Source organism: Mauremys mutica, chromosome 7 (genome assembly GCF_020497125.1).
Source record: "Mauremys mutica isolate MM-2020 ecotype Southern chromosome 7, ASM2049712v1, whole genome shotgun sequence".
NCBI classification, from domain to species: domain Eukaryota; kingdom Metazoa; phylum Chordata; order Testudines; family Geoemydidae; genus Mauremys; species Mauremys mutica.
Genome location: NC_059078.1, coordinates 34,115,165 through 34,138,569, shown reverse-complemented (window position 1 = coordinate 34,138,569; position 23,405 = coordinate 34,115,165). Strand labels below are relative to the sequence as shown.

General features: G+C 41.3%; 1 protein-coding gene across 2 annotated transcripts in view; it reads right to left on the bottom strand.

The window, feature by feature from the left end:
* Nucleotides 1–23,405, bottom strand: part of PHF2 (PHD finger protein 2) — a 145,091-nt gene that overhangs the window by 39,565 nt on the left and 82,121 nt on the right. For both annotated transcript variants that reach the window (XM_045024624.1, XR_006581129.1), the window contains exons 3-8: nucleotides 20,194–20,308; nucleotides 12,989–13,149; nucleotides 7,901–8,042; nucleotides 4,581–4,767; nucleotides 3,807–3,969; nucleotides 1,045–1,132 (exon numbers count right to left, since the gene is read on the bottom strand). In XM_045024624.1, the coding sequence (XP_044880559.1) occupies nucleotides 1,045–1,132; nucleotides 3,807–3,969; nucleotides 4,581–4,767; nucleotides 7,901–8,042; nucleotides 12,989–13,149; nucleotides 20,194–20,308 (856 nt within the window). The remainder of the gene's footprint in view (nucleotides 1–1,044; nucleotides 1,133–3,806; nucleotides 3,970–4,580; nucleotides 4,768–7,900; nucleotides 8,043–12,988; nucleotides 13,150–20,193; nucleotides 20,309–23,405) is intronic.

Here is a 23,405-nt window from a genome sequence, read left to right as displayed (position 1 = left end):
TGCACAGTGTGTTGTAAGGTACATCTCCCAAAGTAACATAACATATCTCTTTTCTTCTGGTGCCCTCGTGCGTAAATTAAAACAACGTACTGTATGTCTACACTGCAACCGAGGAGTGTATCTACAGCATGTGTAGACATACCTAGCTAGCTCATAAACTGGTAGCAGTGAAGCCATGCCAGCACAGACTTCACAGCTGGCTGCTACTAGCCCACTTGGAACCCTGGGTAATTACTCGGGCAGCTAGCCCATGCTGAAGTCCATGATGAGACAGCCTCATTGTTATTGAAATGTGAACTAGTTAGATCGGTAGCGTAGTCGAGGGTAAATATGGCTAAAGAGAGTTTACCCACTTACTTCTTGTTTGGGGAACATGGAGTTTAGTTTAGCTTAGTTCACCCACTTCTTTTTTTACCATTACACCACTGAGCCAGATTGGAGCTACCCTGGATGCGTCTACACATGCTGCAATTACACCCCACAATTAAAGTGCAGACATACCCTTAGATACCCTTGCATTTAATTAGATTGAGGGTAAATAATGTCTTGAGGAGTCTAAGTGTAAAATAGTTTAAGAAGGCAGAAGTGTCTAAATTTTGCATTGCTCTGAATTTGGCCCATAACATACACGGACATAAGTACACCTCTACCCCGATATAACGCTGTCCTCGGGAGCCAAAAGAACTTACCGCGTTATAGGTGAAACCGTGTTATATCGAACTTGCTTTGATCGGCCGGAGTGCGCAGCCCTGCCCTCCCGGAGCACTGCTTTACTGCGTTATATCCAAATTTGTGTTATATCAGGTTGCGTTATAGCGGGGTAGCGGTGTATTAAATATTCAAGCTAATTATTAGAAGGGAGTATGGCTCAATTCATGGTCTTTGTAACCTGTAAAGGAAATCTAAGTTCCTTACATCTAAAATTAGGTCTGAACCGAAATTTCAGATCCCAAATCAACAAATGATTCCAAATACAGAACCTCAATCTGAAATCTAAGTATAGATAAAATTGATAAGGAAAAGCTGAAAACATAGACGAAGTACCTCATCTGCATTTCAACACTTAGGCTATGTAGAAAATGTCCCGCAAATGCTAGGCAATCTACAGGTGTGAGAGTTGCATAAATCCAACCTGTAAAAGACAGAGAAATAAAGGAGACACTGAGTAAAACCCTGGTAACTTGTTAACAGCATGCTGCTGCAGTCTATGTAGTATCTTACTTCCTGTGTGGCCATCCAGATCATGGGCCCATTTCAGCCCTTTTAGTGAGCAAGGGTTACGCTGTTGGAGTAAATAGAGATTCACATGCTTAAATTAGCACTGAATTAGCACCCACTGCTTTCATTGTACATAAGGGCCTGATCCTGTAACATGCCGAGAACCTTCATCTCCCATGGGAGTCTTGCTAATTCACTTGCAGCAAGATCAGAGACAGAGAGAGAGAGAGAGAGAAAGAGATGTTGCACAGATCATTCAGAGAGCTACTGTTTTATTGTTACTCTGAAAAACAGCAGTAATAGAACAGTACCTGTTTTCAGACCTTCAAGTGTAAAAAACCCCAAGTACTGACAACTCTTGATAAGGGCTTCAAGCGTGGTGCTATGAACAGGTGTTTTCCAAATACTTATTTTCATACAAAAAGCTACTCTCGCTTGAACTCCCTCACATAGTGGATCCTGTAAACTGTTCAGTGTTTACTCTGCCAGACAGTTTCACATATGGTCATCAGGAAAACGCCTACTTTCTACTTTTTACGGTCAAAGCAAAACTCAAATGTGTAATTAATTCTGACTACACACAGAGAAAGAAATGGGGACACTCTGGATGCTGCCTGTAAAGCATGAGTACCAGGATTAATATTAATAATTGTTTGTGTTAATGCAGCACCTAGACATGCCAACTCAAATAGGAGCCCCATTGTGAGAGGCACTGTATAAACAGAGAAAGAGAATCCCTGCCCCAAAGAGATGACTGTCTAAAGGGGGGAAGGGGAAACTGAGGCACAGAGAGGCGAAGCGGCACAAGCAGGTTAGAGGTAGAGCCATAAATATAATCCAGATCTCATGACACTCAATGCAGTGTCCCATCCACTGGATTATGCTACCTCTCATCAGGCTGCATCTCTATAAAGATGCTGGTGCCGAGAATAAGGGAGTTGACAAAGCAAAATCTACCATCCTCAGTCTGCAGCTAGGGTTTGAATGTATAGTGAAGCATTCAGTATATGGGCTGGAGTGGAACAACGGCCAGAGACACAGACCCTTAGCTCCCCAGTATCATAGGAAAATAAGGACTCTGAAAAGGACTTTAGAAGTCTAAGGGTGTGTCTACACTGCAATAAGAGACCGATGGCAATGGGGGCTGACTCAGGTTCACAGGGCTTAACATTGCAGTGTAAACATTCAGGCTCAGGCTGGCACCTGGCTTCTGAGACGCCATGGGGGAGAAGGTCTCAGAACCAGTGCTCCAGCCATAGGCGCCGACTCCGTAGGGGCTCCATGGCTGGCGCACCAACGGGGGGACAATGGTGGGTGCTGAGCGCCCACCAGCAGCCCCCCATCAGAACTTCCCCCTCCCCACAGTGCCTCCTGCCTGCCGAAGGGCCTGGCCAATCAGCACCTCCCCCTCCGTGCCATCAGCTGTTTCACCACTTGCAGTGCGCAAGAGGCTCTGGGGGGGTGGGGAAAGGACTGAAGACGCGGTGCGCTCGGGGGAGGGGGCAGGACAGGGTGGGACCTTGGGGGAAGGGTCGAGTGAGGGTGGTCTCCTGTGGTATATTTTCTAATGCTTTGTCCAGCCCCATTTTAAATGTCTTCCATCACTGCCTTTGGGAGGCTTTTCAACAGATTAATAGATTTTGCCCTTAGAAAAATATTCCTGATGTTCAGACAAAACTCCTTTGCTTAACTCAATCCAACTACTCCTAGATCATCCTAAATAATTCCTCTCTCTCTCTCCCCCGGGAGTTTACTCCTTTTAAATATTGGTACAGTACAATATTCTTTGGCCAGAATCTGCTTTCCTTTGCACCTCCACAGCACTAGGGAAGTCAACACTATAGAACTGGTCAAAATTTTTCAAACTTCACAGGAGGGACTGCATGCCCCAGGGAGGTTCTGCTTCTCTACCTTCACTCCTGATTCAGAAAAGCATGTAGAAGTGCTACCTCAAATCAGTGTGTTTTCCCAGATGCTCCAGTGGTTAGTGTGCTAGACATAGAGTTAGGAGACCCAGTTTCAAGTCCCAGCCCTGCTAAAAACTCTGTGTGTGAGAGCCTGGGAGAATCATGTAGCTGTTACGTTATAGCCCCTTATTGGGAAAATACTTTTCTACCTCACATGGGTGTTGTGAGGATAAATATTCTATAGATCATGAGGTGCTCAGACCCTGTGGTAAAGGAGGCTAAACAAATACCTAAAATAGACAGATTTCCTGCACTGAGGCCTCTATTAATTCTTCCTCCCTCCCCATCCTTTTGGCACGGAAAACAGAGAGGAACATGGAGCTCGGTTAGAGCAGAATGTTCGCTGCACATCACTGAAATGACAGACAAGTAATAGGATCTCTGGTTTAAATTACAATAGTATCTGCTGTACAGCATGCACCATGTAAATGACAATAAAGCAAGGCACACAGAATCTGTGCTTCATCTGATGAGGTCAATTGAGTAAGTACACGAAATACCATTTTTTCCCCAGAGAAGAGAATAATTTATAATTAGGCAAAGCTTGCACGCACAGAGCAGCACTTGTTTTTAATATTCCAGGGAATCCTCTACACAGATCACCTTTAGCAACCTACTCACCTGATGGGATAAAGAGCGTTTGTCCTTGCTTAACTGTGCATTTATAACATTTATCCACTTGGTCTGCAAAAAACATCTCACTGTGATTTGCTGCTGACTGCCAGCGTTCATACAGGGAAATGTTTGCAGAGGCCGGTTTGATGAGATAAAATATCTTTTCTCCCTGAATTGAAAAAAAAAATGCAGTTAGCAACAAACATCTGAACCAAATGAAACTGCAACAGAGTTGGACCGCATATTTTAACACTATTTAAATAAGGTTTGCTAGACGATTTTGGATAGAATCCTGGTATAGAAACATAACAGAAAATGGGATTACATATAGTCTAAGAAGTTTTTTTTAAAAGGATCATGTGTTTATAAATAAACCTTTACCAAGTTTGTTACTAGTAGATAATTGCTCAGACTTTGGAATCGTATTAGCAACAGATGGAAAAGACCTACTGTATCAGAGTAACAGCAGAATATAATAATATTTAGCATTTATAAATAGATTTAAATTTAGAAAGTACTGCACAAACATTAACTAATTCATCCTTAAATTAGAGTTCTCTGAAAGAGAAGATTTAGACAACTTATACATTAGGGGCCCTATCCTTGGTGTAAACTGGCACAGCACCGACTAATGGCGCTACACTGATTTACCTCAGTTGAGGACCTGGCCCTATATTTTATTACAGTGACACTTTATCTTAGCCAAAGAGCTCGGAAATGTTTATGATGGTCTAAGAATTGAACTGGTTATTAAATGGGAAGTAAAATGTAACTCCTTACTTTCAGCACGTGGTACCAAGCCGATGCCCCTCCAGAGTCTATGTGAAAATCTGTGTAGCTGTCCTTCACGCATATCAGGCAGTACTTGGTCACTTTTGGTTTTCCCAGCAGAGCATCATCAGGCCAATAATTCTCCACCCAAGACAGCTTTTTAACGATGTCTGGTGGTTCTACAAAACTGGACATTCTTAACAGAGGGGATAAAAAACCTTTTTAATAATGATCAAAATAACCATCACATACAGAAAAGAAGGGCTGGATTCTGATCTGTTACATCAATCTGAATCTGGAGTAACTCCATACCTATCAATGGAGTTATTCTGAATTTAGAGCAAAGTAATTAAGATCAGAACCTGATCTGGAATATTTCAGGCATAAGGAAACTTTACTTTTACAGCAAAGAGTCCTGTGGCACCTTATAGACTAACAGACGTATTGGAGCATGAGCTCCAATGCACATGCATCCGACAAAGTGGGTATTCACCCACGAAAGCTCATGCTCCAATACGTCTGTTAGTCTATAAGGTGCCACAGGACTCTTTGCTGCTTTTACAGATCCAGACTAACACGGCTACCCCTCTGATACTATACTTTTACAATAAGCTGAAAAATGTTCACAAGCAGAAGTTGGTGGGGTTTAAATCTCTTCATGAAACATGCTGATCCTTTTCTGGTCTGTGAACTTGTGCTGTTGACATTATTAATGTTGTTTAATTAGCTCCTGGTTTACAGTATCAATATTGTGATGTTTAGGTTTAGCGATCGTATGGTGGCATACAGTGGATGTGTTACTTTTTGATGTCCCGGCTAGGAGGAGTCCTGGTGGACTGAGAAATCACTCCTTTTCTTTGCAAAGTGAGCTGGCCATTCTTAATACAATTAATGAGGGCTTGAGCCAGTTCTGGTCTCAGTGATGTCTCAAAAACTTCAAATGAGGAGAAAGTGTTATTCGGAGAGCTCATCCAAGCATATTCAATCACAAGTTGACATGAAGAACTGAAAAAGTGACTATGTAGTGCTGGGACTAAATTAACCTTTTACTTAAACCAGGTCAATACTTAGAACAAATATCTATTTTTCCAACACAGGGCACTTTAAAAATGTCACTTAAATGAGAGCATCTGAACATCAATCTAAAATTATATGCTCCCATTTGCCAAGCGTGTATCATTTATGCTCACCGTCAGAGCCTGTAACATAGTTCCAGTTAAAATGGCTGGGAAAGATGGAGTCTGAGATTCAATTAAAACGTCACTGTCTTTGTTAAGAAATAAAATATTTGGTAGTTGATGTCTAAATCATCAGCATATGAGTGATGGCTCCAGCAATCCTGAGAATAAAAGACCTCCCATCATTGTTGTCTCTTAAAAGTGGAAAGCTGTAAAATCCCTATTGAAAATACTTGTAATTATTGAACTCTGAAATTACTTTAGATTCTTTATGTGGAAACAAGCTTAAATCACTAAAACAATAAATACAAGAGAGCACGGGCGAGAAAACTCTGGATATTAAAAGAAATGAACTTGCAATTATCTTTCAGCCTTTTTCTAGTCTGTGTTAATTATTATTGTTTTTTTTTCTTTTCAGCAAGATGGAATGTTCTTCTAAAATCATAACTGTTTATTTTTCTGCTGGAGCTCATCATTTTCTCTGTAGTGATGTGGTCTTTATAAAGGGTCCTTTTCCCCAGTGACATTTTCTTTATACGTGTCTAGATTACCCAGAAGGAGTACAAGGCAAATCTAAAGAATTCATGTGGCTGCATAAGGTTCAGGATAGCATAAATTCATCACCGTCACTGAAGCTACTCCTGGGGTATAATCTCACTCCAAGTCCTGAATATGGTTGTATAAACTAAAAAAACAGCAATTTGTACTTCAGGTATAGAGGGGACTGTTAAGAGCCTGAAACACAACATGAAACACAGTGCAGAATGGGAGATTCCCCACGTCCGAGGTTTATAAAACTGAAATTCATTCAATCACTAAATTTTGCAGCTAGCTTCAAATCAGTGCTATAGCAGGAACACATATTCAGGGACAACTAACAAACATCTGTGCTCAAGTCAGTGTCACTGTCACATAAGGTCAACGTCAGGATGGACCTGAAGTCAAAGAGGTAACAGATTACCTGCAAACACTGAAGCAGAGGCATTCACACCCTCCACAAAACCCCCAGACTATATTCACTTTAACCCTGTTCTCATCAAACCCTGAACTAAATTAAACCAGAATAACTCCGATGTATATTGTTTAATCTGTTTGGAGTTGCACTGAATTTGCAGTGTACTGAAATCAGAATCTGGTCCAATGTCTACAGGTGCCTAGGATGGCTTTACCAAACATCTATCAAACATCACCATTTTAGTACTGTGCTCTTGGAGACACTCACAGAAATATAATAAAGGAAAACAGACTGAGGGTAAAATTTTCAGAAATGCCAACGTGACTAAGGAGTCCAAGTTCCACTGACTCTCAGGTGCTATGGATAATTTTATTTTACAGCAGATTTCCAAAGACCATTTGCCCCTTTTTCTTCTGACTTTGTTAATTTAAAAAAAAAATTGTGTCAGAAACAAGCTTGGAAAACGAGACCTCCCCCACCCCTTCATCCCTTGAGAAGTTCATGTGGAGGACTTGGTTAATCTACACATCTCTCTACAGTTTCATTGTGCCTTTGCCTTATCTCTTTTTTTTTTGGCATCCTGCCAATATTTGATATAAGTTTCATATAAGTATCCAATGTTTCATATAAGTATCCAATGTGATGTCAGACATGCATCAAGACTGACGGTCCACTGCCTCAAGCCTTGTGTAGCCATGTGCAAAGTGGCTGTGTGATGCGCCTGTTTTTATCTGGTAGCATGTTATGGTCTAAGGCTTTGTCTACATGGGAAAAAAATTTGGTATAACTGAAGGTTTGAATTTAAGCTATCATTAAACCAGTATAACTCCCCAGGTCATTTTCAGTTTAGCTTACATCACTTGGGAAGGAGCTTAAGCGACGCTGAAAAAAGCCACTAGTATACTAGAAGAGTGTCCACATGGGGAGTTATAGCAGCATAACTATATCTCATTGGTATAACTGGTAAAACTTTCCCATGTAGATACACCCTAACTGACCACACAAGGGGCAAGGCAGTGGAGAATCAGACCCACTGTGAAATCAGTATGCTGAGGCCACAGCACCTCCTCCTGCAGAGAAACTTGTGGGAGAAGCCAGAAGGGACTCAAATCTTATGGAGCTTTTAGGACACCATACTCTACAGAGGGCATGGTTCCAGGGTACATGGAGTAGACTGGTCAATTATTTCCTCTTACCTTGTATCTGAAAATTCCAAGTTAGTTACATTGAGAACTCTTTTCCTGTTGGTACTGTAGTAGTAATCAACAAACTCCTTCAGTTTCATCTTACAGTCTTTCTGTTTGGTGACATCAGTGACATCAACACTTCTTTCTGGTCCTAAGAAATTAATGCCAAGAGAAAATGGGAGTTTTAGATCACTAGGAATGGGTGAGTTAAAGTTTCTAGAAGCACCTTAATCTTCTGCATTTCCCAGCTGTTTCATGTTTAATCTTAATCACCTTAATCAGTGTAATCTTAAGGTTATATTAACAATAACTTTTGTACTTATCTCCTCTGAGCTTTTCATTTTAAAAGATTTTATCTGAAAAAGATTAGTGTTAGGTTAGTTTTAATCTCTCTACTTATTTCATTGTGGAATTTCCATAGTAGCATAATCAAAATCAGATGGAAATCCACAATGAAATAGCTCTGCAAAACCAACCCTATGTGATTAACTAACATTTATATTTTCCTATCGTACCGTATATTACAAGGACAGTAGGGGTCTTATACAGCACAACTAATTTTCCAATTGTTTCTTATTCCCATTATTTTTCTAATAAATTTTCAATTTGGCAAACTGAAATAAATGTTAGCTATCAACGAAGATCGGCCACCTAACATTGTTCCCATTTCTAAAGTACAGTCGTTTGGAATAACAGGTGCACCTAAAGAGTCTTACTTTGTCTGGTTTATTTTGTTAAAACTACCAAAAAATTCATCTTTTCCCAAACACAGAAAACAAGTCCCCAGAACCTCCATTCTGCATTTCATCTAAAAGAAACTGGACCTGATTCAGAGCTCCAGTGATAACGCTAACCAAGAGTAACTCGACAGAAGCTGGTGGAGCTACAACAGGGTAAAAATGGTGTAAGTGCGGGAAGAGTCAGGCCCAGGAGCTCTAACAATCCTTAATGAGTGCCCATTTTTAAGCCAACAAGTTACCATTTTCTCTAGTCTGCTGTCCTGAAAAGTGACCCTACTGTTCTATATTTCAGTGGAGTTTAAATGTGTAGCCTTAATTTTCTCTCCCAATATCTCTGTTTATAGCTTTCACATTGGGGCAGATATAGAATAAATCAGTTCTTTAGTCACAACACAGCTTTTAGTGCATAATGCCAGCACAATAACAACTTGTCTGGCTCTTTAGTTTACACAAATTACTTTCTCCTCTGCTGCTTCTTAAGTAGACTCTTCTATGGCCTGTGGAAAACCTTAGAAACAATGGGCTAAATTCCTCCCTGGTATAACCCCATCAAAGCCAAATTACACTTATGTTACACCAGAAATTTGTTTTGTCCCATTCTCTATAGAAACCAGTTCCAGATTGCACATTAAATAGCCTGTGTTCCTCTACTCTTTGGCTTTTTATTAGAGAGCTTTTTGTATGTAGGGAGGGTGGATTGTTTTAGCTAGAGGCTGGGAGAAAGCCAGCAGATGCTAAGGAGCACTCAGGTCAAACAATAAAATCTGCTAAGGACAGCAGATGGACAAGTAAAAATATGCTTCCAGTAGACTAGAGAGGATGGAAATTACAGTAAACTAAAGGCTATTTTAATACACTGTTGTTTGTGCAACTATCTCACTGTACACAACCATTACAACTATGGACATGTTACGGGAAGAGGGTGTGAGGGTGGGGAGGGACAGCAGACATGGAGAAACATCAAGGGCTGATAACAGTACATGTTAATACACTAGTTGGCAGCTAACTGATTATAGTGGAGAAGGGGCAGATTTTGCAGTATTGATAAGGTGTGATGGCGGTACAGAGTCATGGCAGATGAGAGGAGGGAAAGGAAGTAAGTGTTGTAGCAGAGGGACTGGGTGAGGTGGAAGGGCAGACAAGAGTCTGGAGGCAGATGGAGGAATGAGGGCCTTGAAGGCAAGGAGAACAAATTTTGCAGTGGTGACAGAGCTCCTTCAGGACGGCTCCACGTGATCACTCTGAGATGGGTGCTGAAGAGTTCTGAACAGGTTGAGTCTGGAGAGAACTTGAGGAAGTCAACCAGATGACCGGGAAAGTGATACAGCAGGAGAATATCACCAAATTAATGCAAATGATCATTAGCAATAGAAACCACAAAAAGCCTAACAATACTGACTGATATAAAGCTAAACTGAGCAAGCTGGAATGCCTTGTACGGACAGAGGACCTCAGTCTAGCTGTATGTCTGATACATGGTGAGATGGTAGTAGTCAGCTTGGACTAGGGCTGTCAAATGATTAAAAAATTAACTGCCATTTTAATCACACTGTTAAACAATAATGGATTATTTAAATTAATTATAAATATTTTTGGTCTTTTTCTACATTTTCAAATATATTGATTTCAATTACAACACAGACTACCAAGTGTACACTGCTCGCATTATGTTATTATTTTTATTACCAATATTTGCACTGCAAAAAAGAAAACGAAAATAGTACAATCTACAAGTCAAAGCATGAAGGGGCATACAAATGTTTAACATATCTGGCACGTAAATACCTTGAACACCGGCTACAACAGTGCCATGAGAACTTCTGTTCTCACTTTCAGATGACATTGTAAATAAGAAGCGGGCAGCATTATCTCCCAGAAATGTAAACAAACTTGTTTGTCTTAGCGATTGGCTGAACAAGAAGTAGGATTGCATGGACTTGTAAGCTCTAAAGTTTTACATTGTTTTGTTTTTGAGTGCAATTATGTGAAAAAATAATTCTACATTTGTAAGTTGCACTTTCACGATAGAGACTGCACTACAGTACTTGTATGAGGTGAATTGAAAAATATTATTTCTTTTTTATTTTTTTACAGTGCAAATATTTGTAATAAAAAATAATAATATAAAGTGAGCACTCTACACTTTGTATTCTGCGTTGTAACTGAAATCACTATATTTGAAATTGTAGAAAAACATCCAAAAATATTTTAACAATGCAATTAAAACTGCAATTAATCGCAATTAATTTTTTTAATCCAGTTAATTTGTTTTGAGTTAATCGCATGAGTTAACTGCGATTAATTGAAAGCCCTAGTTAGGACATGGTTTGGAAAACCAATTTCTCAATATCATGACGACTGCTTCTTGGAACAGAGTGCTCTGCAGTGCAACAAAAAAGAAAACCCTTGCTCTCACTCTCTCCAACACAGGATTTGGCCAGGTAATAATTGTGGTTTAACTAGTAATTAAAAGCTACTGCTGTGTAATGAAGTTTGGGAGCCTTGCAGTGGGAGGGATGACAACAACATTTTACATTTAGCGCAGTTCTAATTTTAAGACAAAATGTTTTGCAAACTAACACACCACTTAAATGCAGCCAATTCTGGACAGAGGGTGGCAGCCAACCAGCACACAGAACTGCACTACCGTGGGAAGAGAAATTCACTGAGCAAACTCTCACCATCATTTTATAGAAAGTGCCACAGAATCTCTAGGGCCAGCCTCCTCACACCTTGTGAGGTCACTTTGCCTGCACAAAATGGTTGTAAAATGCTACCCAATCCCAATGGAAGTATTTCACACCCACTTCGCACAGGTACGAATGACTGCACAAGGAGTAAAGCAATGTAGAATCAGGCCCTTAAGGACAGAACCTTGACCCTACCGAGCATCCTTTTCACTACTTCAGTAGCACAAAGCAGCCTTAAAGTTGGCCTAATTGTGCAGCTCGGGGATCCCTAGGGGTAGGGGGTGTTCCAGTGTGTTGAGGGGGGCATGACCAGAGCTTGCTGCATTCCAGCAATCCCCAGATACAGCCATTTGGGCCACTCAGGGCCGGTGCAACCATTTAGGTCGCCTAGGGCACTAGGATTTGGGGGGCGGCATTTTCTTCGGCAGCAACCGCAGCGGCCAGATCTTCGGCTGCCCCAGTCACCACCGGCATTTAGGCGGAAGGAGCTGGGGCAGGGGAGCATGGGGAGGGCCACTTGCAGCAAGTAAGGGGGGGGCAGCACGCAGGGGAAGTCACCGCCCCAGCTCACCCCTGCCCCGCCTCCTCCCCAAGCACACTTCTCCCGCCTCCCAGGCTTGCGGCGCCAAGCCTGGGAGGCGGGAGAAGTGAATCAGTGACGGCATGCTCGGGGTAGAGGCGGAGCAGGGGTGAGCTGGGGCGGGGGGGCGCCTCAGGGAGGAGGGAGGGAAGCTGCCACGAGGGGGGGCACCTCAGGGCAGGGGCTCGGGGACGGTGCAAGGTGGAAGTTTCGCCTAGGGCGTGAAACATCCTTGCACCGGCCCTGGGGCCACTATAGGTTGCAGGAAGACAGAGAAGCCTTCGGCAGTTGCTATAGCTTATGTGAAAAGTCCAAACTGGATCCCACGGCCCTGGAAATCTGAGGAGTACAAAGGTGGCACAGAGACATCATTGCCCCTCCCCACAGGGTGATGCACCAAACGCAGTTCAGCCAGACCCGAACATCAGGGCCAGCATGTCTATGCAGGTCAGAGGAGATCTTGATTTCTAAAGAGGACCTGTGTTTGTCCCCTTTTTCCTTCCTGATGACGTTTAAGAAGGCCTGAAATTAGTTTATCATCATTTTCCCCCCATTTGCTTTTTATTGACAAATGCCAGTGATATTATGGGCCTAATCCTCAAATGGCATAAATGGGATTAGCTCCACTGACACAGATTTACTCCTGCTGAGGATTTGGCCCATCAAATCTCACCTTCCTTCAGAGAAGCAGACGATGAGAGTGGGGAGGGAGGGGGGAATCACTCAAAGAGTTCTTCCCCCAAGCATTTGTCAGGAGCTTCATTTAAATAAGTAACAAAAACCAAAGAGGCCTGATTCCCTGCTGGTTTACTCCAGTTTTACACAGATGCAACGGTGCTGATTTTGTACAATGGGGGCAGAGAGAAGAGGGGAGAAGGAGCAGCCATGGACCAGTCACCCTTTGATCTGGGCATCAGAGCTGGCTGAGCATTCAGGGAGGAGTACCTCTGATCCTGGGAAGTGAGCAGCTGTGTGAGCACTCTCCCACCTGGATGTGCAGCTCTGCCCTTGACAGGGCGAGGCCGAAATGGCATGACTGAAAGCAGCAGCAAACAACTATTACACCACTTTCTAGACAAATACGTACCGACATAGTTTTCAACGTCACTGACGTAGAATGTAGGTGCGGGTACTGCTAAGCCCAAGCCATCCTTCTTCGGAACCAGGATAGGTTCTGTGAACCCATTTTCTTCCAAGTACTCTGTTGTTAGCTGGCTTCCTGTCACTTTGACTACCACATCTTCAGCACTAGAAATACAAACACAGATACTGTGCTAAGATATTTCACATCCAAATTCAGCATCTTTTTTATTTCTTTATTGAAAGGGTAAGCACACAATTATATACAAGTTGCTGTAAGCAATAAGATGCCACTGATAACTTATCCCTTGTATCTCTTGCTTTGTTTAATCAGGTGGCTTGATATTTTTGAAGCAATCCAAAACAATGTCCTTGGCTTCTACTTATATTGACAAAATGCTGGGATTTTCAAAGAAGCATATGGTAGTTAGGTGCCCAAATCCCATTGAAACTCAATGGAAACTGAACACCTAACTCCCTTAGGCACCTTTAATAGTGTAATGTGAATTTTGCTATTGGAAACTATAAACTATACGAAAGAAGTCATGGTTCTACTGAAGTCAGTGTGTCAAATAAAACTAGATATGAATTTTGTACGCTGGATCTTATGACTGCCAGTTTAATATCTCATCCCGTTATATATATAAGTACATGTATTCAAAGACAGTCAAAAGCACATTCTTTCAACAGCAAGTAGCTGTGTGTGTGTTTTATATATCTATCTATCTCTGTCTCTCTCTCTCTCTCTCTCACACACACACACACTCACACTTACTTGTTTTGTTTATCCAACAATTCTAACTTACAACTTTTCCCTGATAAATTTAATAGACAAATTCTTCTTTCAGTTCCAGACGAGGGTATAATTCTGCCCAGTAATTGTAGTCAGTTATTCACTGGTCACAAAAGGTAAGACTTTGTATGTTGCCACTAAGAATATTATATTTCTTTTCTTATTAGGGGCATGATCTGGAAAGTTCCCAAGTACCCAAAAATTCCACTGTCTTGAATAGGAGTTGTAAGTGCTCAGGGCATCTGAGAATCAGGCCAAAAACCTGGATCTATAAGAAGAGGAGCCCAAACCAGGAATAGTAATAAATCTTGAAGTCTTTTGGCAATTAATTCATAACAGCTAGAAATTGGAAGCCTGGATCTCCACTCCTAGCACTTTGCGTAGTCATTTACACCTTTTCAAGCAGCGTGTTAAATGCTACCATTCTAATTGAATAGCATTTTACACCAACGCTGAATAGATTTAAGTGACTATACAAGGTGCAAGGTAGTGAAGAATCAGGCCTCTTTGTGACTAGATAGCTAACTGCGTTCCATTGAACTCTATTCAGGTTCACATTTGATTGCAACAATCCAATTATATGCATAAGACTGAAATAATAAATCAATTTATTGCAAAAGATGTGAAGCATGCTTAAATATTCTGGAATAAATTCATGTGCCTAAACTGCTGAAAACATCAAAGGTAACACTTTGTGTTAATGAACCAATTTCAATCGGTGTAGAGAACAGTCAGTTATCAGTGCTCAATGCAGACACATCGACAGTGTTAAATATTCCAATTTAAAGAAGCCAACATTCAAAATGTTATGTAACATTAAGGAAAATTGTTCACTTAAACTCTTTAAAACTCACAGTCAAACACTAAGGTCTTACAGTAATTAACAAAAACTGATACAATGCAGCAGTTTTACCAAATTTAGATAACTAACCTCAGAAGTTTCAGAAATCCAACCTCTGGAGCTTCTCACTACTAAAATATTTTAACAAACATTTTCAAAGGCATGATCGCTGTGAAAATGATTAATGATTCTATAACTACAAGTACCCAAATAGTAACAGTCCTCTAGCAAAAGCGTCTAACAAATGCTATTTTCTCCTCTGAGTCTACCTAGGCAAATGGGGAAATTAGTTACTTGGACAAGTATAAGATTCTTTAAGCTCGTGAAGATATTTTTAATAATGCACTACTGTGTATACTGAGAGATCTATTCTCCCATACACAGTGGGCACACAGGCACCAACAGCCAGAACACAAATGGGAGATTCACACTTGCACCAAGGGGGGGATAATAGACCCTTCAATACAACTCCAGAAATACTTGAGACTAATGCTTGACTGCCCTCTTCTGTGTTAGTTCTGAACTACAACTGACTGTGTTAGTAGCAGATGAAGCAGGTATACAAACACTAATACTGCCATGGTGGAGTCCAGAACAACTTACTCAATTTACTGTAGCTTCTCAGTGTGTCAGTGCATAAGATACAACTATGGCATAGTCCTGACTAGAGTTCTTCGCTGAAAGGTGGGTTAGTTTTGAATTCAGGCAAGCAGTTAGGAAAGCGCCCTTCTTTGTTGCTCTAATCAGGCCACTCATAATGAGATTCTGAAGTTCAAATGACACAGCTGTCTGAGTACCAGGATCTGGGGGCTTTTTGTGCGTGGGTGAGTAGATTTTGAGATCAAGCTCCACTGAGGATAGCTTAGTGCCCGCTGGAAGCAGGAGAAAGTGCACTCAGTGTCAGATGGGTGAATTTCTGAATGAGGTTCTGGAATTCTTAACTTTCCTCAGGATTCATGAAACCAATTGAAAGCCTCACACTGGAGAAAGTGAGAAGTTTATTGATACATTCTTTAGCCAGACTGCCATGCCAGCTCTCCAGAGAAGGGGATGCTTGGAGGACAAGAGGACTAGATAAAAATAGGAAAAAGGTGAAGACAGTGGTAACCATTCTAAGGAACCAGGCTGTTTCTGGAGCCTTCTAACCAGTTCCAAGTACTGGGTAAATTAGTGGAAGATGATCAAGAGGTAAACTGAATAATTCCTATTGGGAACTTCTGAGATACTCAGTGAACAGACAGGTAAGGGCACTGGAAGAGGAATTTTTCAAAAGCACCTATATAAAAGCCTGTGTTATGATAACAGATCCACATGATATGTTGCCAGGCATGTGTTCATGTAGCAGATATTACTTCCTTGGTAGATACAGTTTAAGCTAGGACTAGTAAGGACAGTGCTTTTCCTGCACCTAGGTGTCGTTAAGGTGCAAAGAGTGAGTCTTGAGATTCTGATCTAAGGATCAAAGTAGTAAGTCAAGGAGCAGATCCTCAGAGATGGCCTTCTGAGAAATTAAGTACTATTAGTCCTAGATGGATATCTGGTGCCCCAAGGTGCAGATGAGGTGGTATTAGCTTATGGAGAGTTTTATGCTTTAAGGAACAAAGATACCTCTTGGGGTAAAAGATACTTAGCTAAAGATGAGCTCCACCTAAACTCTATGCAACCTGTGAACTTGAAGAGGAGCTGTTTAACTAGGAACAAGAAGCAAAGGGTGGAGCCATTAAATTACAGGAGAGTGTTCAATGGAATGAGCCAAATTCACCTGTCACTGATGTAAACAGGTGCAGGTCCCATAAAAGGTCCGAGAACAAGTTCATTGGTGATGCAAGTTACACCGTGAGTGTAAATGGGACATAAAAGGAGTGTAAGAGAGATAAATTGTGCAACTTGCACCAATTTGGGAATGCAGAATTAGGGTAATCTACACATGTTAAGGAGATGCAAATGGGAGAGATGCAGCAGAAACCGTAACTAACAGGAAACTGCCAAATAAAGTATGGGTTGGATGCTTTATATTCTTCTTCTTTTAAATCCTCCTGTCACTTTTCTGCTATACATGCTTTGCCAATCAGCATAGAAATTACATTCAGTTTATTCACCCAGAGAATGCCCAATTTGTTCACATTCCGTTGGTTTATCACTTAAACCCCTACGCTTGCATCATAGCCCAGGGACACCCCATATGGAACTCACATGTCTGTTTAAGTCACCAAGGAATTTGGTCCTGTAAGAGCCCACAGAAGCTCACAGCTAGGAAGGAGCTCCATGAAAGGAGCTCCATATCCACCAGAGCAGTTGGCAGCTGTTATTCAGAAACAGACCTTGAAATTTTCAGGCACCTGAAAATTGTGGGATTTAATTTTTTTCATTTTAATGGTACTTTAGTATTAATGGGGGGAGGGATAGGTCAGTGGTTTGAGCATTGGCCTGCTTAATCCAGGGTTGTGAGTTCAATCCTTGAGGGGGGCATTTAGGGAACTGGGGTAAAAATCTGTCTGGGGATTGGTCCTGCTTTGAGCAGGGGGTTGGACTAGATGACCTCATGAGGTCCCTTCCAACCTTGATATTCTATGATTAATACTGTAGGAGCTGAATCAAAGTCAGCCATGATAAGCCAGTCACAATATGTATTACTGAGCCCTGGTGGAATAATCTCTTACCCCCCTTTCCCCTAAATACCCCACTGAGTGCCAAAATATGGGTCCAAGCATCTCAAACTCATCATTTACCTCTCCCTGTCACTAGCCCTGCCTCCAAACTGATCTCCTCTGTCAAATTCTAGAGCGGCTCCACCCAGATACCCAGTCTCATTGCCTGAGGTGATATTTTGATGTGTACTTTGGGACCAACGGGCTGATTTTAAATGTAATTTTTTTTAAAAAGTGTTTTAGTGGTTTTGGTTAATGTGTTAAATTTAAGGCCCTTGGGAGATACCTATTTGTTGTGGGGGGGAGAAATCGGTAAAGACCCAAAATAAAAGTGTAAAATCAAGTTGACAAAGTTCACTCTCTTTAGGCCCAGAACACAGGAAATGAAATGAGCACATTGTCACAAGGCAGAGCTCCATTTCTGTCCCATTTTCTTTATTGGCTCTCCCCTCCTTATTTCCACTGATCTCAGTCGGACCTTGGATTCCTTGACCACAAGGTTTATGGCTTTAGGTGGGTTTCAGTAACTCAATTTCACCTCAGCTTTGTGCTATGACACAGGCAAGAGGTTTCAACTTAAAAATAGAAAAAAGCCCCTTTGTGGGTTTGTCAGATCTGGACAGTTACTGTGCGTTTTGGTCTGTGAACGTTTGCAGGTTTCAGTTGCATCAATTATTTTCATTATGAAGTCAATCTTAAAATAGTGAAGGCCCCAAAAGTTTTTTGTTTTACTAACATCACAACTGTAAATGGCCGAGGGATAAATCCTGTGATGAACTGTTTGCAAACTCCTCCTTGGAACCTCTGCTTCAGCAGTAGGGATTCTCTTTTGTGCACATCCATCTTGAGCGGAAAATGGTGAAAACAAACTGAGGGTCAAATTTACAGAAGCTGCAAAATGACTCAAAGCCAAGAAAGATGCAAATGCAAGACCTACAACTGCATGCAAACCTCCCTGATTTGGGAGCACACGCGTGGATGTACGTGAACATGGACCAGGTGAAAGTCAGACTCCTGATTTGAATAAATCAGTGCCAGATCCCTCAAGCTGTTGATTACCCCCTTTTAAGGTGCCAAATGCCTTCACCTCCCACTGGAGTGACTGGCAGTTGAAGAGATCCCTCAAAGACCCCCCCCCAAAAAAGTTTGAGAAGGAATTTGTCAATCTGCTCCAGCTAAGCAGTTTCAATGTGACCACTTGATATTTTAAATCTGTTGAATATTCTATTCTGTTTCACCTAGTAATTGCAAGAACCACTTTGGTGAAATTCTGTGACCTGTGTTAAGTAGGAGGTCAGACAACATTATCATAATGGTTGTTTCTGGCCTTAAAATCTATTAATATAACTGCACAATTTGGTAAACATAGTTTTTAAGTGGCCAGTCCAAAAATGGCTAAGCTGAAAACCAAAGAGTTCAAAGGTCTAAAATCATACAAGTAAAATTGCTAAGCACTGAGTTAAGTGAAAAATACACCTATACACAATGTTCACAAAAAGAAGCTTTGGCAAATAAATTTGCAGCTGATTCCCCATAGAGTAATGATTTGGGGGCAGACATTTTAAATTAAGGCAATCTTCTCCATAAATTATAGAACTTTCATATTTACTGAGTACACTCTACCTGCCTCCAAACATGATTGTGAAATAGTCTCAATCACTACTTAGATCCACTTATAAGAACCAGAAAAAATAATCATTCTGATGAATAGAGGTACAGAGTTACAAAATAAATGTGTAAGACGCCCACTATCAATAGCCCAAACAAGTTTTTGTTCCTGTAGCAACTAAGGATGTGGCTACCTTTTTGTTCAAGCTGAGATGGACTTCAGAAAAGTCTGCACTATTCTTGAGCACTGAACATAATTCATCAGGTTTCTCAGCTAAGTATTACTGTGTGGCGATGCTGTAGGGCGTGCCACTCCAGCATGCACGCTTGCGGCCTGGCATGGCCCCGAAGGCTCACTGCACTCAGCAACCCTTGGATCTTTTCACACCAGATTAGTTCAACCATTCTTTGTGGGGTCTGATTTATTCATTCCTTCTGCAGAGAGCAACTCACTTATTTAGCTGCTCAAGTCCATGCCCTCTCTGGGTCCATGCAAGAGTCTCGGTCCATTTCCTACCCTGTACAGGAGGTACCAGCCCTTCTACCAGAGCTGGGCTGTACTTCAGACTCTCCCTGTGTCCCTCTCCTTAGGACAGGAGCCTCCTAGAAATTCCTCCTTGGAGCTGGAGTTGTACTTTAGGCAGCTGTAGAGCCTCAGGCAGCTACTCCTCCACCTGGCCCTTTTCCCAGTCAGCCCTTCCACCCTCAGGCAAGGAGAGTTCAGCAGGCAGAACTTGCTCCACTGCTGTTTTCTCCCTGATAACTCAGGACCCTCGAGGAGCCTTCTTATTCCCTGCTGTGTTCACAGGCATGTACCCTGCTATGAAGGAGGCAGCATTTACGCTGGCCCCTTCTCCCAGCTCATTATTTATTGGCTGGGTGAGAGTGGAGCCCCCACCCCTCTCTCTGCAAGGCTCCAGGTCCTTAAAGATAAAGTAACAGGATTCCTTCTAGATGCTACTTCTTCCCAGGACCCAGTCAGTGCCAGTTTTACAGATGTTAGTAAGGAACAGGACTCAGCTAACTGGAGAAAGCACCTGTTTTAACAGTGCTGCACCAATGTAACCGAGAGGAGAATTCGGGCCATTACACGTAATGACAATCACTAAAAGACTTAAAGTCTGTGAAATTAGCTTAAAACTAGGTCTTTACATGGCAAACGTTCACATGGGGAATTCTCTTTCATTCACTCCTCTCCCTATGCTGTATATAAACTGAGCAAACGACAGCCACCACAGTTCCTCCTCCACTTGAGCTCAAATTATAATTGACCACGTGCATCACAGTAATCGCACTTTTACTTACATAGCTGAATAACCTACCTTGGAAAAGTTCGACTTCGAAGTTCCTTTATAAAGACTTGACTCCCATTCTGTACAGGTTTGACCTCTGTTGACTGCCCGGTATCGTGTTTATGCCAATTTCTTTTCTTTTTCACTGAAAGAGAGTGAATTGGACAGCACCATATGCTAAGCAGGGGATCTTTATTAAAACATTCTGTGGGAGAAAGTTCTTAGTAGTACTTTCTATGCAAGCCAAGAAAAGAGAAGCCCACTATGCAGCACTGTTAATTTTAACATTGTGTTCTGATTCACCATTAGACAATTACACTGTAGCCTGAAGATCTATTACATACTGAACCGTGTTCGTTTGTAACATAAGGGAAACCAGACGGATAATTACTGAGCTCTACGGCTATCACAAGCATTAAGCAAATGCAGGCTCTGGATAACATTTTGTACTTGCCAGACTACACACTTAATCTTTATTGTAAACCTCCCAAAAAATCTTCTCTTCTGCTCTCTCAATTTGTAGCATAGATCATTATGAACATGCTCTTTCTTTGCCACACCTCTCCAAGGGCCTGAGCCAAATTCAATGGAAGTCTTTTCATTGAATTCAAGTGGCTTTGGATCAGGCCCTAAATACAAAATGCCTCATTCTGGTAAGAAAATTTAGTATCCATGTTCAGTGTAAAAAGACGCAAGTTCACATCCAATCCAGTTTTTGGAGTGCCTTTCATTACCATGCTTGTAAATACAAGCTAAGTTGATGGGGCAGAGCAGAATGCCCCTGGCTCATGCTCTCAGTGGATGACAGACATTTAGGCAAGCTGATCAGGGAAATGGGATCAGCTGAAATATGCCAGTCAAATCAAGTCACACGTCAACTTGCTTCTGACTTTTCTTTTCAACAGTCACTTAACACTGGCCAAGAAGAACCATTCCAGTTTTTACCAATAATCAGCATTAAATCTCTCAGCTGCTCCTGCTTTTAGACTCACATGGGGTATTTATTGCGGTAGGAAATTACTGACATCAGAAATGCAGTCTCCCCTAATTTTAAGCTTTCTGCCCTCAGAATTTTTTGTATCCTGGGTTCATATTGTACCTAAAGGTAGGCAAGCTGGTTAGGATAAAATATGAAACCTGAGACTCCACGAAACCTCAAAGCAAACCCAAGCTTTTCTTATGTTCAAACCAGTTTTCTGGAAGAAAGCCACTTGCCTCTATCACCATGACTGGACATGTGCCCTTCCACAGCCCTCCCTTACCCCTCCCCCTCCCCCTCCCCCTCCCCCTCCACTCACTCTTTGACTACCAAAGAAGCTGGGGAGATGGGAGGCCCAAACTATAACATCCTGAGACCTTGAAAAGCCACCTCTGTACGCTGGCCAGGACTTTGGAAGTAGAGACATCTACCGAAGAATCCTTCCCAGGTTTTGTACAACACAGACTGGTTTTATTAGTTCCATGCTGCTCTCCAGCCTAGCTGGATATAGTCATTAAAGCTGCTAGTTCTTTATCTTAATGCCCATCAGGCTTAGTGTATTAGTTCAATACTCCCAGTAACATAGGAATCAACCCCAACATGTACACCACTCCCTCCCACTTTCCCTTCCCATGACCTCTACCCATCTCCCTACATCCTGGTTCTGTTCCGTATCAACTGGCCCAGCTAAACAAGTGTGTCATTAAGAGAATTCTATCATACCCCTTTTATTTTTCCTCAAAATTGCCTAAATTTCTAGACAAAGTCATGAAGCTGTAGATTATAATAAATACTCATTGCAACTCTTTTCAATCAGCACACTCTGAAATAACATTGTAACTTAGGGCAATATGTAACTCCTATTGAAAAATCTATAGATGCTTAATTCCCATTTGAAATCTCCCTCATAGATGCTGCGTCATGTAGTGCAGCATTCCATCAGTATCAGCCAGTTTCTTTACTACATGTTTGTAAAATGTGTACCACAGTGAGGAATATTTGATTTGGGCTTCTGGGAACAACTGCAGCAGAAATGTAACATATAATTTAAAATTATAAACAACTACCAGAGCTGGCCAAAAAAAAATGCAGGGTTGTGGGGGGGGGGGATTGGCAAAGAATGCAGAAATATTTTTGCAAGACTTGTCCATCAAAATTTTGAATTTACAAAAAATTGTCATTGAGATACCAGATTTTTCAACCAGCTCTAACAACTATATTCTCTCACTTCTGTCTCAAGCTGAATACACCGCATGAATTCATATGTATACTTAAACGTACATAAATATATTTAGAACCAAAGGACATCTATAAGCTCATTTTGTTATCTTTTGACTGACACTATTTCAAACATTTGAGCCTGATTCCCCTTTTATTTATATCACTGTAACTTCATTGATTTCAGTGGAATTTCTCCTGATTTTCACTGGTGGGAAGGAAATCAGGCCAAATGTTTTCCCCTGCATTATGAAAATGAACCAAGCTTGTCTAAATAGAGCACTTAAATTTAAATAACAACATCAGAAATGTATTTGTGAACATGTATATTTTTTCCCCCAAACAGAAGTATCTCCAAATTTCATTAAATCAAAATGACTTCAAATGTCACAAGCAATTTTCTGAAATAGTAGTCACCAAGTGACATTGGTAAGGTGGAGAGTGTAAGAAAAGGAACATGATTTTTAAATTTGACATCTGAAGAGCATACATCATGGAATGCAATAATTAAATCTTGGCCGTGAATTATCATATCTGGAACAACACCTACTCATTTACAAAATTGATACTGCAAGATAACTCAGCTAGTTTACACATATATTGTAACAGTTAACAACAAATGAAATTCATAATCTCATACAAGTCCGGGAACACGCTGCACACAACTGTTTGACAGAATAACTTAACAGAGGACCTGTTCCTGCTTTCACATCAAGACTGGCCCCTAATTTTTCCAGTCTGTTGCAGTTACACACACACCACCTGAAAGGGTGGAAGGATCACACCCTGACATTTCATTTTTGCAATGTGACTTATACCCCTTTTACTTTATGGCTATAAGAACCTACATAATTGGTTTTTTGGTTTTTTTAATGTTCTTGAAAATTGCTGTTCATTTTGAGAAACTATAAACATACAGATCAAGAAAATTCAGTTTGTGATATTCCAGCAATAAACTAAGATTTCAGCACTAACGTTGCAGGTCTTTACACTATTCCACTCTAATGACTGATTTTGTGATGTCATGATATGCTGTATCTTAGAT